The following is a 14,331-nucleotide window of genomic DNA, read 5'->3' as shown; positions in this document are numbered from 1 at the left end:
TTTTGGCCCAAAAATTTAAAATTCACAATGGATTAAATGAAGAAAAGCTCCACAAAGTTCAATACCCAATTTCTCCCGAGTATGCTGATACCCCATTTGTGTTGGTAAACTGCTGTATGGGTACACAACAGGGCATAGAATGGAAGGAGTGCCATTCACAGCACATTTGCATTGTCATATTTTACAGTCTTTACATATGGGGGCTTATTTTTTCAGTATGAGAACACATTTACAGGTACATCATTTAGGGGGGTTTAAATAGTTAGAGATGAATTGATATTTTATTAACTGTTTCTTGGTGAGGAAAAAAAATCATTCGTTCTGGTTTAGGGTTTTAAGCTATGTTTGGTTAGCTGTACAGCATACCATAAGAATAATTTATTATCTTTATTCTATGGGTCACCACGATTACGGCGATACCTCGTTTACGTAGCTTTTTTTATGGTTGACTTGTTTTAAAGAATATGAAATTTATTTGTTGAGAAATTTTTATATGCCTGTTTTTTGTGGAACAAGCTGTATTTTTATCATGTTGGGGTAAATGTTACTTTTTGAACACTTTTTATAGTTTTTCTTATGAGCTTGGATGTGAAAATATCGTAATTTTTGTGTTTTTTTTTTAAAATTTTTACGGCGTTCGGGTTCAATAACAATTTTATTTTATTGTAGTGTTTCTAACGGACATAGCGATACCCAATATGTGTTTTGTGGTGATTTTTCCCTTTTTTATTTTGAAATTTGTTTTTTATATATGAGGGGGCATTAGGGGATCTTTATTCATTGTTAATTTATTTTTATTTTTTTATTTGGACTTTTTTTTTTTTTTTCAAAAAATTTTTTATTTGACCGTTTTACTTTGTCCCAGGGTGGGACATGAACAACTGATCATTTGATCACTTGTTCATTGTAATATACTACAATACTAATGTATTGCAGCATATTACATAGTCAGCCGACAGCCCTGGGATCCTTCATCGGACCTTAGGACTACCATGGAAGCAGTCTGCATTGCCAGCCACAGGGTTAAAATGTGTAAGCTTATTTATAGAAGGTGAAAAACATTGCCAAGTTTTATTTATAACTTGTTACATTAAAAAAGAAACATTATAGAAGGAGTGCCTGCCGACCCCTCCAAAACGGATTTGCTTTGTGTGCCTTTTAAGAAGTAAATTTTGGTTGCTTTTGGTAACTACATCATTTTCACTTTCTTGCTTTCAATTCCTTTTTTGCTTTCATTGCAAAGCATAAATACAGTAAATGATTATTATTCTATGTTAATGTTATATGTTGATTTTATTTTGTTCCCAATTCCCAGAATAGTTTTTGTACTGAATTTTGTTTTTTTAAAATGGTTGAAAAGGGTAGCTTATACACCGCTGCGGTACATTTTATTTATTTACATTTTATCTTCTAAATGAAAGAAGAACCCACAATGGTCAAATAAATAACTTGAATTGGAGAAAAGATAAATTAAATAAAATTTTAATGTAAATGAACAAATGAAAGGCAGATATAGCTTTAACACAATTGAATTTAACAAGGAAAAAAAAAATTAAAAAAAAAATTATATATATATATAATATGTGTGTGTGTGCATGTCTACTGTGATACAGATCGATGAATGACAACTATGAAAGCTCCCAACTGTCATGGCAACCAATCGACGCTCCCCGATGACGTTACAAAAGATGACGATCGGCAATCCAAAATGATGGCATCCATCAGAAGTGTTAGGTGCCGCTGTCAACTTTGACTGCATGACCTAACAGGTTAACTACTGCTCCGACTGTGGCAGTTGCTGGTGGATGTCAGCTGTGTAATACAGCTGACACCCGCCACGTATGGAGAGTGCTCAGCCCGTGAGCCCTCTACATACTCCCCTTACTGCTGTATGACGTATATATTGGTACAGCTGTAAGCAACTGTTTTTTAAAGTGAACCCGTCATGCAAAATAACCCCCCTAATCTAAATAGATTTTCATAAACTGCCATTAGAGAGCATTGCCTCTATCCCTTCATTGTCCCTCTACATGCCTGTAAACTTAAGCAAGAGGTCCTAAAGCTGTATGCAAATGACCTGTGAAATGTCCAATGAGTCATTAGCATATTCAAGCTGTCCAGCTTATTCATGAGTGGGAGGCACAGCCACAATCCCAGTGCATGACTGACAGCCTGTATAATGATGTGAAGCTGTATAATGATGTGCCTCCTGGTGCTGGGGGCCACGCCCTCTGCAGCCTGTGTGTATAGGAGAGATACAACAGCTCCAGGCAGCCATGTTACAGCAGAACATGTCAGGTACTTGTGTAGCTGATGTCTGTGTCTCACACATGTGTATTAGGATGATGCAGCATGTCAGCAGATGCAGCACACACACACTATCAATGCTTTACTATACGTTACACACAGACATGAGCAGGGGGAGGAGAGGGGAGGGGTGTGACATCACTGCCTCTGACCATGTGACCAGTCTCATTTACATAATAAAGAAAATATTATTTTACAATGATTTATGTATGAAATAACTAGATAAAGGCTGGGATGGGATCCTTGTGAGCTGCTCCAACAGGTAGAGGTGACAGAAATAGTGACACAGCAAATTCGCCTATCATTGTAGGAAGATTCTATAGGAAGATTCTTTGAGTCCTGTCTGTTGAACTTCATGCTAGGTCGATGGCCCGGGTGCCAACAGAGAGGGCTCCGAGTGCCACCTCTGGCACCAGTGCCATAGGTTCGCCACCACTGTACTAGGACATTGGAAATAATGACAAGATAAATTGCTATTCAGGTCCAAAATGTTAGCTAGAAAGAAGATAGCAGTAATTAATCACTTTAATAAGCAGGATTTGAAACAACAGCAGCCTAACATTAGCAGGGTGGGAAATCCAGCATGTGGTTTTCCCAGTACCTGACCATCTTCAGATAAGTAGGTACTAGAGTGTACTCGATGCTTCTCTTTCCTTCTGTGGTGGCAAGTACCAAGGAAAAATGGGTAGGTTACTGTTATCTTTTTTAGTGGCCAACACGATGACCCCATTTTAGTAATAGATATGGTCCATGACACATCAAATATTGTTAAAACACTCATTAACCCCTTAGCGCTCTGCGCCGTAGCTGTACTGCGCAGAGACTATGCCGGTTCAGCTCTGCATAGGAGCCGAACCGGCATCGGGGGTCGCAGGATGTCAGCAGTAATTTGGGGGCGCTGATCGTTGCTATGGCATCTTTATAAAAAATAAGTTTATAAATCACTAAAAATGCCCATAAGCCCCAAAACATATACCCCACATATATAGTATCACCGCGCCTGTAACAATCCGTAGAATAAAATTAAATAAATATTGAACCGTTACGATAAACGCCGTAAAAAAACTATAAAAACCCGTAACACTGTAAAAATTATGATTTTTTCACCTATTGAAAATTACCTACCGTATATACTTGTGTGTAAGCTGAGTTTTTCAGCACAATGTGCTGAAAAACGTCCCCTCAGCTTATACACGAGTCAATATACTTAAGTATAAAGAGTAAAAAATGCTTAAAAAATAATAAATTTATATACTCGCCCTCCTGTGGCCCCGATGTGCAGCGCTGTTCCCCCGATGTCCTGGAGGCTTGTCTACTTATGGGGGCCGGCTGTATACTACTGGGGGAAGGCTGGGCTGGCTGTATACTACTGGGGCAGGCTGGGCTGGCTGTATACTACTGGGGCAGGCTGGGCTGGCTGTATACTACTGGGGCAGGCTGGGCTGGCTGTATACTACTGGGGCAGGCTGGGCTGGCTGTATACTGTGGGGGTCTGTGACCAATGCATTTACCACCCTCGGCTTATACTCGAGTCAATAAGTTTTCCCAGTTTTTGGTGGTAAAATTAGGGGTCTAGGCTTATACTCGGGTCAGCTTATACTCGAGTATATATGATATTTAAAATGCTATAAAAAGTTATCAACAAAACATATGTACTCCAAAATGATACTGTTGCAAAGTACATCACGTCCTGCAAAAAACAATCAACCAGCTCCGTAGCCTAAAAAGTAAAAATGTTATGCCACTTAGAAGACGGTGATGCAAAAATGATAGACTTCCCCCCACATTAGGGTTTTATTTAGCAAATTTAGTAAAACATAAGAAAAAATATTCATGTCTGGTATCCCCGTAATCGTATCGACCCATAGAATAAATATAACATGATTATTAGGCTATACGGTGAACACAAAAAAAAGGAAAAAATCCAGTACAGAATTGATGCTTTTCTACTCCGTTTTCAACAACAGGGAATACCAACTTCAAAATGGTAACAATGGAAAAAGCATCTCGTCCCGCAAAAAAAAAAAACCGTCACATGGCCCCATTAACGAAAAAGCGAAAATTTTATAGCCTACAAAAGGGGCAAATGAGGAAACTAAAATCCTGACAGCTGCAGGTCCCTCCTTCCTTTCTGCGCCTCGCTGTGCGCCCATAAAACAAGTAACGGCCACATGTTGGGGGTCTCTGAAATAGGGCTAAATGAACGTATAGCCGACAAAATTTGACCATTCTAAATTTCACCTCCATTTTGATGTAATTACTTGTGACTAAACTTTTTAATCGTGGAATAAAGAAAACTTGAATTTTATTTGCTTCTTGTGAAGTTCAAGCTAATTAATATGAAGATCTGAAGGGGTTAACCATCTTCCTAAATGCTGTTTCTGATAGCTTGAGGGGTGCAGATTTGAATATGGGTTGGTACATAGGGGGTTTTACTGCTAAATATGTAAAATTTCATTTAAAACTATTTATCCCCAAAATAGTAAATTCTGAAAATACGAAAAATCGATACTCTATTTGTAAGCCGCATGACATCAAAATAAATTATCCAGACACTTCAAAAATGATGAAAATGTAAAGTAGACATATGGGAAATGTTATTCAGCAACTAAATCTATCTGCCTGAAAACGCAATGATTTCAAATTTTGAAAATGGCAAATTTTTCAAAAGATTGATCTTTTTTTTTTTTTTTTTTTTTGTAAATAAATGCCAAAATTTCCCACTAAAATGAAGTACAACGTGGGGAAAAAACAATCTCAGAATCACTTTGATAAGTTACAGGGTTCAAAAGTTATAACCATATAAAGCGACGCAAGTCAGGACTGAGCCTCAAGCTACAAAATGGCTGTGTCCTTAAGGGGTTAAGACTTTTCATTTTTTTAATTGATATCCTTCATAACTCTAATAACCATTTTATTAAAAGAATGACAGACTTATTTCACCAACCTTTACATAATCTAAAACCAATCCTGAGAACAAACCCCATAATTGCTGTAAATACCCAGTGTCACACACGGAGATCTCATAATGTTAGGAAAGTTTGTATGAATACTGATACTAATGTGTAGTAGCTATTTTTAATTTCAATATTTCTATACATTTTCTAGAGCACAAGAGTAATGTGGACTCCACCGCTACGTGAAAGTTTTTCGTATCCATTCCTTGTTCTTCAAATGTCCCTATTGACATATATTCTAAGGTATTTGAATTTCATCTATTTTGTGGCTGAGCCAGAGGGTGGGGGATAAGAGATTGTTATTAAACGGGGAGAAAAGACCTTGTCTTCCTTGAGTGCATGCACTGATCTTCACAAGCTGGAGTACTACAACCTGGTATTATTGCATCAGGCCTCTGATGTCTTTTGCCACATTGGGCCCAGTTCACAACTGCATTTGGTCTTTTCACTATGGTCTCCATTTTTAAAGAATGTAACTAAAAATGAAAGGTGAACAGAGTCTTGTGTGTATACTTCAATGGACCTTACTTTATCTCCTGTTGCACTTCCATTATTAATAGTGGAAAAAAAGATGTGGGTTCCTGTGCTACTTTTTCCACTATAACAAAGGAAGCTGTTTTATAAAGGTAAAAGATAAAATGGAATTGGAGGAGACCTATGCTGAATCTTTGAAAATGGCCTATCCTGATATCATGATGGATCCTATCCTGATATCATGAAGGAGAGTGCTACTCTGCCTCATGCAGTTTCCAATACACAACTTTCTCCGTTGCAGGTAACACTTTTTAATGGGATTTATTCTGATTTAAGATGGAAATGCTCAAGGATCAGTCATGATTAAGGATCCTGTGAGCACCAGAAATGCGTACTATTCTTTTTAGTCTCTTCTTTGTGTCACTTTCAAAGTCATGTGACTTGTTCAAACCAGGTAAGCTCCTCTACCTTTGTGCATTTCTATCTTGGATGAAAGCTCTGCTGGGGAGTTTGGTCTATGCTGATCAGCCAGGAGGTGGTTAAATAGGTGAGCTGGTATCTATTGTACTTCTGCTGATCTGGTTCCTAGAGATCAGACTAGATCAGAGAGTACTGTGCACTATTTTCTTAGTGGTCCTCCTGCTTTCAGGAGAACAAGAGCAGGAAGCACTGCTCCCTAAAAACATGGCATAATCAAAGGTCTTTCACCATAAGCATCATCTATTTTCTTCTCTACAATGTTCCCCATAGTGTGCGACAATGGTGTTTAAATAAAAAAGTTTATATATTTTTCAAAATGGGGATAACTATGAAGAAGCCTTCCTGAAATCTAAAATGAATAAACAATAATTTACATTATTTTTATAAAACTATTATTTTGGTGAAAGATTTTTTTTTTATTTTTACCTTAAATTCAAAAACCCCTGTAAGAATTTTTACAACTTTACAACATCATCCACATGCCTTAGTTACTATAAATGAGCTGCTCCTTCTGAATCTTTTATTTAATAAGACATGAACATTAACATTTCTTCCATTTTAGTGACACTTATATTTGGAAAGTAGAACATGTCATACTATGAAAAATGAAAAAGTGCAAATTTGCAACCACAGCAGACAAATATTTGCTTAGCATGTCTAAATTTTACTCGGCTTCTAGTTAAGTGTTACTATACATTATCAGATTAGTAATTATTGGTGACTGCCACGCAAAGTCTGCTGAATATATGATTATTGTCGGAAAAGCAGAAGCAGACATCTTCCACGCTACTTTTAGCATGAACTAATTTTAATAAAAAAACGATTTTTTTCACTAGACAGAATCTAGGACAGTACTTTACTGGAATAAAAATTGGTTTCTGATATGTTGAGGTTTTATGAGTTACTTTAAGTAGTTTTCTGCTGTGTGTTCACATGCTAAGATTGTTTGGAGTTATTTGGCTACAACCTCCCCATATAAATTAGTCTTTTGGGACACACAGGCACTCAGTGGCATATGCAGCAGGTTGCTGTGTTCAAACATTTTTACATCTTTCATAAAAATAGCTAAAAGGCAATTTTGTTCTTGACCGAAGAACAACATTGCCTTGGTGGAAAATGCAACATGTGGTTTGTTGGTATTTCAAACAAAATATAGCTAATGAAATAAACTCGCCCTAAGAAGTAAGACAAGATCTTGAGTATTAACTGATGATTAAAGGAAACCAACCATTTAGAATGGTAGGGGTAAGCTGTAAATACCGAGCACCAGCTCAGGTTGAGCTGGTGCCGGTGCTTACTTTCGTTAGTGTTATTAACCGCTGTATCGCGATTTTAACACTTTTTAAAGTTTATAGCAGAAGCTGCTTCGGTACGATTGTGGGCATGCAGCGCCGAAGCAGCTTCTGCTATAAACTTTAAAAAGTTTTTAAACCTCGATACAGCGGTTAATAACACTAACGAAAGTAAGCACCAGCTCATCCTGAGCTGGTGCTCGGTATTTACAGCTTACCCCTGCCATTAGAAATGGTAGGTTTCCTTTAAAGACACATTCCTGGAAATTGTTTTCCCCCCCCATTTCACTATATCCCTAGTCACCCGTTCTAGCAGAAAAGTGAAATGATTGTATAGTTAAAATATAACTTTTAATATTTATTAACACACCAAGTATTCTACAGTGGTAGGAATGAAATATGTAACAAATAATGGGTAGATCTTCCTGAGGAGAATTGCCTGGTATTGATGATACCAATGAGGCCTTGATCTATATCCCTATTACCCCATGTCTGTCCATTTTCCCAATAATTCCCATCCTGACAGTTGCACTCCCAGGAATGGCCCTGTCCTAACCCTAAATTTTGATGTGTCTCATGAAATGAATGACATTATTTGACATTCCAATTTTCAGCAGGTGGTGTATTTTGGATTAACAAATTCTGTTTAGCCATATATCAAAAGGTTTCAAAACTAAAGGATTTCAAAATTCCATGGAGTAGTTGCATATGCCATAACAAAACACAGTCCTCCATTACATATAGCCAGGGAGTATTAGCTTACTTAGTTATTGCTTCCTATCCATTACTTAGTTAATGCCATTATTATTCAAGTCACATGATTTGACACAGATACACAAATCCATGTAATTTGTATAACATTGCATCCACCTCCACTGCAGCACAGCAGACCAGAATTACGCCTATTGACAGGCCAACCCTCTGCTGGTGCTAAGTCTATGGCTCTAGGCTCTGTGGCCCCACTAGCACCACATCAACATGTACCTGATAAATTTCCTATCTATTACTTTCTACTGATGTACTTTACCACAAGGAATTTTGGAGAGGAGCTCAAGCCTATTCTTGGCTACTGCACATGGACTATACCACACAGACTCTCCACAAAAATGCATAGTATTATAAAGTGATCATTCAGGAGAGTGGCCCAACAGCATTAAAACAAACTAGTCACCAGGAATGTCATTTTTGCTAGTGACAGGTTCCAATATGCATTTGTCAGTATTCTGAATCATTTCAGTACTTTATAAAACTTTATTTCGGACTCCCTGACTCCCTACCATCTCCTCATTCATTCTTCCTTTCCTCTACTCCATCCCCCTCCTCCCCCTCCTCCGTAAAGTAAATTTACCCTTAAAATGATAAACCAGGGATAATAGCTGACAGATCCAGGTATCGGGACTGTAGTAATCTTCCTATATTTGCTATCCATGGCTTCCTTCCTTCCAAAATAAATTTAAAATGATGATAATTAACCTATAGGGATCCTGGTGGGTGTTACCAGAATCCCTCTGTGCTACAGACTCACAGGTTATTACACTATGCATGGAGAGGCTCTGCTAACTCCCCCACAGCTTTTCAGGCTCATTAGCATAGTTCTAAGAGTTAATTGTAGAAGAAAAGAAGTAATGGATAATAAATTTATTCCCATAGTCTGGATCTATGAGTAAAGTGTCCCTGGTTTATCAAGCTGGATTTTGATAGTGTACTAACTTTGAAAGGTAGAACAAATACATTTTCATGTGGAAAAAAGATTCACTTGAATGCATTTCATATTTTCTCTAAACTTCCTTAGACATATTTTTGTCTTGTTTATATATGACAGATCTAAGAAATTCTGCTCTAGTAAGAAATATTACACATTTTATTATATTTTCTTGTGCTGTTATGATTTATGCAAATTTTTTTTTAAAGTTTGGGATAATTTTAAGTGTTCTACATATATTATGTAGTGTATATCAATTTAGTAATTATCTTATCTGAATGGCTGTGTTACTCATGGAAATTACTGGTCATGATCCTAAAAGAATATAGATTAGGTTCCTTAGAATGCACATGTTATCAAGTGAGCGGTGAATATAATGTTATGTACACTCACCGGCCACTTTATTAGGTACACCATGCTAGTAACGGGTTGGACCCCCTTTTGCCTTTGACACTGCCTCAATTCTTTGTGGCATAGATTCAACAAGGTGCTGGAAGCATTCCTCAGAGATTTTGGTCCATATTGACATGATGGTATCACACAGTTGCCGCAGATTTGTCGGCTGCACATCCATGATGCGAATCTCCCGTTCCACCACATCCCAAAGATGCTCTATTGCAGTGATGGCGAACCTTTTAGCAGCCGAGTGCCCAAACTGCAGCCCAAAATCCCCCTTATTTATTGCGAGGTGCCAACCAAAAATTAAAGCAGTAACTTATTGCTCCCTGCTCTTCAACAACTTTCGATCATATTGGCCTCCTGAGGACAAGATGGAACATTTGCATCATTTTAGCTTCTTTCCAGTGTCCCTCTGCACACAGAGAATTGTGGGGCCAGCAGAAGGTATTCCAAAGATAATTCGGCCCTGTCTACTCATTCTCCCTCTTCCTACATACCCAAGTAGCAAAGTAAGTATCACTTAAATATATGACTAAACGCAGCATCTTTTAAGTTGCTTGGTACTGCAGGAAGATTCTTTGAGTCCTGTCTGGTGTGATGGGGCGATGGCCCGGGTGCCCACAAAAAGGGCTCTTAGTGCCACCTCTGGCACCCGTGCCATAGGTTCGCCACCACTGCTCTATTGGATTGAGATCTGGTGACTGTGGAGGCCATTTGAGTACAGTGAGATGATTCCAGCTTTATGACATGGCGCATTATCCTGCTGAAAGTAGCCATCAGATGTTGGGTACATTGTGGTCATAAAGGGATGGACATGGTCAGCAACAATACTCAGGTAGGCTGTGGCGTTGCAACGATGCTCAATTGGTACCAAGGGGCCCAAAGAGTGCCAAGAAAATATTCCCCACATCATGACACCACCACCACCAGCCTGAACCATTGATACAAGGCAGGATGGATCCATGCTTTCATGTTGTTGACGCCAAATTCTGACCCTACCATCCGAATGTCGCAGCAGAAATCGAGACTCATCAGACCAGGCAACGTTTTTCCAATCTTCTACTGTCCAATTTCGATGAGCTTGTGCAAATTGTAGCCTCAGTTTCCTGTTCTTAGCTGAAAGGAGTGGCACCCGGTGTGGTCTTCTGCTGCTGTAGCCCATCTGCCTCAAAGTTCGACGTACTGTGCGTTCAGAGATGCACTTCTGCCTACCTTGGTTGTAACGGGTGGCGATTTGAGACACTGTTGCCTTTCTATCAGCTCGAACTAGTCTGCCCATTCTCCTCTGACCTCTGGCATCAACAAGGCATTTCTGCCCACAGAACTGCCGCACACTGGATGTTTTTTCTTTTTCGGACCATTCTCTGTAAACCCTAGAGATGGTTGTGCGTGAAAATCCCAGTAGATCAGCAGTTTCTGAAATACTCAGACCAGCCCTTCTGGCACCAACAACCATGCCACGTTCAAAGGCACTCAAATCACCTTTCTTCCCCATACTGATGCTCAGTTTGAACTGCAGGAGATTGTCTTGACCATGTCTACATGCCTAAATGCACTGAGTTGCCGCCATGTGATTGGCTGATTAGAAATTAAGTGTTAACAAGCAGTTGGACAGGTGTACCTAATAAAGTGGCCGGTGAGTGTATGTCAAGTATTATTGGGTCATCGGCAGTGTTCTTCAGCATCTCCTAGTTCTGTCTCCTTTTTATGTATTGCTTGGATTTTGGAAACTATAATAAAAGGCTAATTGGATGATTTCCTCTTTTGAGATGCACAGAACATTTTACATAACTAAATTGTTTTTAAGTTTAAAAACCATTATCAAATTTTGTTTTTTCTGTTAAAGGACACCCACTCCTGGTAGAAGAAGCCTGGTTGTCCTTTGTGCTTCTAATATATGTTTTATGCTTCCATGGCAATTTGCCCAGTTTGTACTTCTAACACAGGTAAGTCTTACTAAACATTTTGTAAATGATCAAAACGATGACTAATTCCCAACACATTAACAGCAGTTTTTCAATGTAGACATGTTTTTTAAACCTAATATGTCCTTATCAAATGTAGTAATTTTGTGTTTTTGTTTGGTTATTTTAGATGTATTATTTTAATAAAATGACCTTTCAAGTAAAATGACATAAATTTGAACAGTCAGTTAACTTTTCTAGCCTCCGGTTCCCACTGTTCCTGTTCATAATTGTCTTATGATCTACTGAGTAATAGACCAAAGTGGTTATGAATTTGTTGGATCTTTCCATATTGAAAGTATGCTTTAGGGGCAGATGCACACAACAGTGGAAATCAGCTGTTAGCTGTCCATTTTAAGAACAGACTGAAGAAGGCTGCCTTTAATGCAACAATATGGATCAGTGTCCACGTCTATTATTTTAACAAACCGTGTGGTTAAAAAGTATGGTGTATCAAAGTTTTTCATAGATCATTCATGGACTATAGTTCATCAGAATCCATGAAAAACTGAAGCAGATTGGTCATAAAAATCAGACGTTAATGTCAGTTTTTCATACTGAGGTGTCATTATTTGCGGGATGTTTTCTTTGCTACCATTTTGGGTACTGTATAACCTTGTGATCACTTTTTAATAAATTTTAATGTTGCAAAATGGTGAAAAAAGTGGAGTTTTGTACATTTGGATGCTATTTTCCATTACAGGGAACAAACGTTATTATATTTTTATGAATCAGAACTTTTAGAATGTTGTGCTACCTAACATTTTTATGATTTTTTTTTGTTTATTTTTATATTCTTTCTAGGGAAAAGGGGGTGATTTTAACTTTTAAAAAATGTATTATTATTTTTGAAACCCCGTGGGTACTTTAACCCAAGATTGACTGATCGATCCTGCCATATAATGCAATACTACTGTAATGCTGTATATGGAGAAATTGCTATAGATTTGGAGAGGGCTCAGCCCCTTGCATACATACACGTTACAGAAATGTATCTCCCTGTAACATTTTGGATTTCCATAATCTTGGGCTTTGATGGGAACAAGGATGATCAATAAAGCTCCATTGAAGAGACCTTTCATAACTGTTAACCCCTTCCCGCTGCGGCCCTTTTTTCGATTTTGCGTTTTCATTTTTCACTCCCCACATTCAAAAATCTGTAACTTTTTTATTTTTCCATATACAGAGCTGTGTGATGGCTTATTTTCTGCGTAACAATTACACTTTAAAATGGTGGTATTTAATATTTCGTGCCGTGTACCGGGAAGCGGGAAAAAAATTCCAAATGCAGTGAAATTGGTAAAAAAGCGCATTTGTGCTGTATTCTTGTGGGCTTGGATTTTACGGATTTCACTGTGCGCCCCAAATGACAGGTCTACTTTATTCTTTGGGTCTGTACGATTACGGGGATACCAAATTTGTATAGGTTTTATAATGTTTTCATACATTTAAAAAAATTAAAACCTCCTGTACAAAATTTTTTTGGGGGATTTTGCCATCTTCTGGGGCTAATAACTTTTTCATACTTTGGTGTATGAAGCTGTGGGTGGTGTCGTTTTTTGCGGATTTTGATGACGTTTACAATGTTATCATTTTTAGGACTGTACGACCATTTGATCACTTTTTATAGAATTATAGAACCCCGTTACGGGATTAAAAGAAGTGAAAAAACGTTATCATATTTTGATAGATCGGGCATTTTCAGACGCGGCAATACCTAATGTGTTTATGATTTTTACTGTTTATTTATATCAATTCTAGGGAAAGGGGGTGATTTGAATTTTTAGCTTTTTTTATTATAATTTTTTTATTTTTAACTTTTTTTTTTTTATTTTAATTTTTACTATTTTTCAGACTCCCTAGGGTACTGTAACCCTAGGGTGTCTGTACAATCCTATCATATACTGCCATACTACAGTATGGCAGTATATGGGGATTTTACTACTCATACATTACCATGTGCTGACACATGGTAATGGCACATGGTAATGAATGGGTTAACCCGAAGTAGATTCGGGTCTTCGTGAGACCCGAAGCTACCATGGCGACGGATCGCCGCTCCCCGATGACGTCATGGGGAGCGACGCTCCACGGACGATCTGCCGGCGGCGATCAGCGGTAAAACGCCCGCGATCGGTGCCGGCACCGATCGTGGGTGTTACCGGTAAGCCTTTGCTGCAATATGCAGCAAAGACTTACCGGCTATGGAGAGGGCTCGGCCCGCGAGCCCTCTCCATGTACCGGGACCCGACATGTGACGTACTATTACGTCACATGTCGGTAAGGGGTTAAAGGGGTATTCCCACAAAGGCAAGTTTCTTATATGTACTCAGCATAACAAAATAACACATTCTCTAATTCACTGTAGCCATGCCCCCCTGCACGGAGTTCAGAGACACTGACTGACTGATTACATCCTGTCAGCACATTGTGATCAGAGAAAGAGGCTGCAAACTGCAAGGAGATAAGTGATCCGGGGGAAGAGGCAGGAAGGCTCATATCTGTGAGATGTAGCAGAGCTCACAGTGTAATTGTCTATCAGCCTCTGTGTAATTTTTCTCGTTCATCTCTGATCTGTCTCATCTCTCTCTCTCCTAAGTGTCATTGTGCAAGTACAATGTCAGAAGCCAGATGAAAGTGCAAATAAACCTTGTACCCTGATAATCTAACCACATTGTCACCCCAAAGAACTAGATGGATAATACAGTAATGTGTCTGCTTATAGAGGCCCCGCACACACCCTGGCATTTTCCGCT

General features: G+C 38.5%; 1 protein-coding gene across 6 annotated transcripts in view; it reads left to right on the top strand.

Annotated features, from left to right (window-relative positions):
- Positions 1-14,331, top strand: part of DPY19L1 (dpy-19 like C-mannosyltransferase 1) — a 137,051-nt gene that overhangs the window by 54,547 nt on the left and 68,173 nt on the right. For all 6 annotated transcript variants that reach the window (XM_072153270.1, XM_072153273.1, XM_072153271.1 and 3 more), the window contains 2 exons: positions 5,416-5,507; positions 11,458-11,557. In XM_072153270.1, the coding sequence (XP_072009371.1) occupies positions 5,416-5,507; positions 11,458-11,557 (192 nt within the window). The remainder of the gene's footprint in view (positions 1-5,415; positions 5,508-11,457; positions 11,558-14,331) is intronic.

The sequence above is a fragment of the Engystomops pustulosus genome, chromosome 5, assembly GCF_040894005.1.
Source record: "Engystomops pustulosus chromosome 5, aEngPut4.maternal, whole genome shotgun sequence".
NCBI lineage: Eukaryota > Metazoa > Chordata > Amphibia > Anura > Leptodactylidae > Engystomops > Engystomops pustulosus.
The sequence above is the reverse complement of the archived record's forward strand: the minus strand, read 5'-3'. Positions and strand labels throughout refer to the sequence as shown.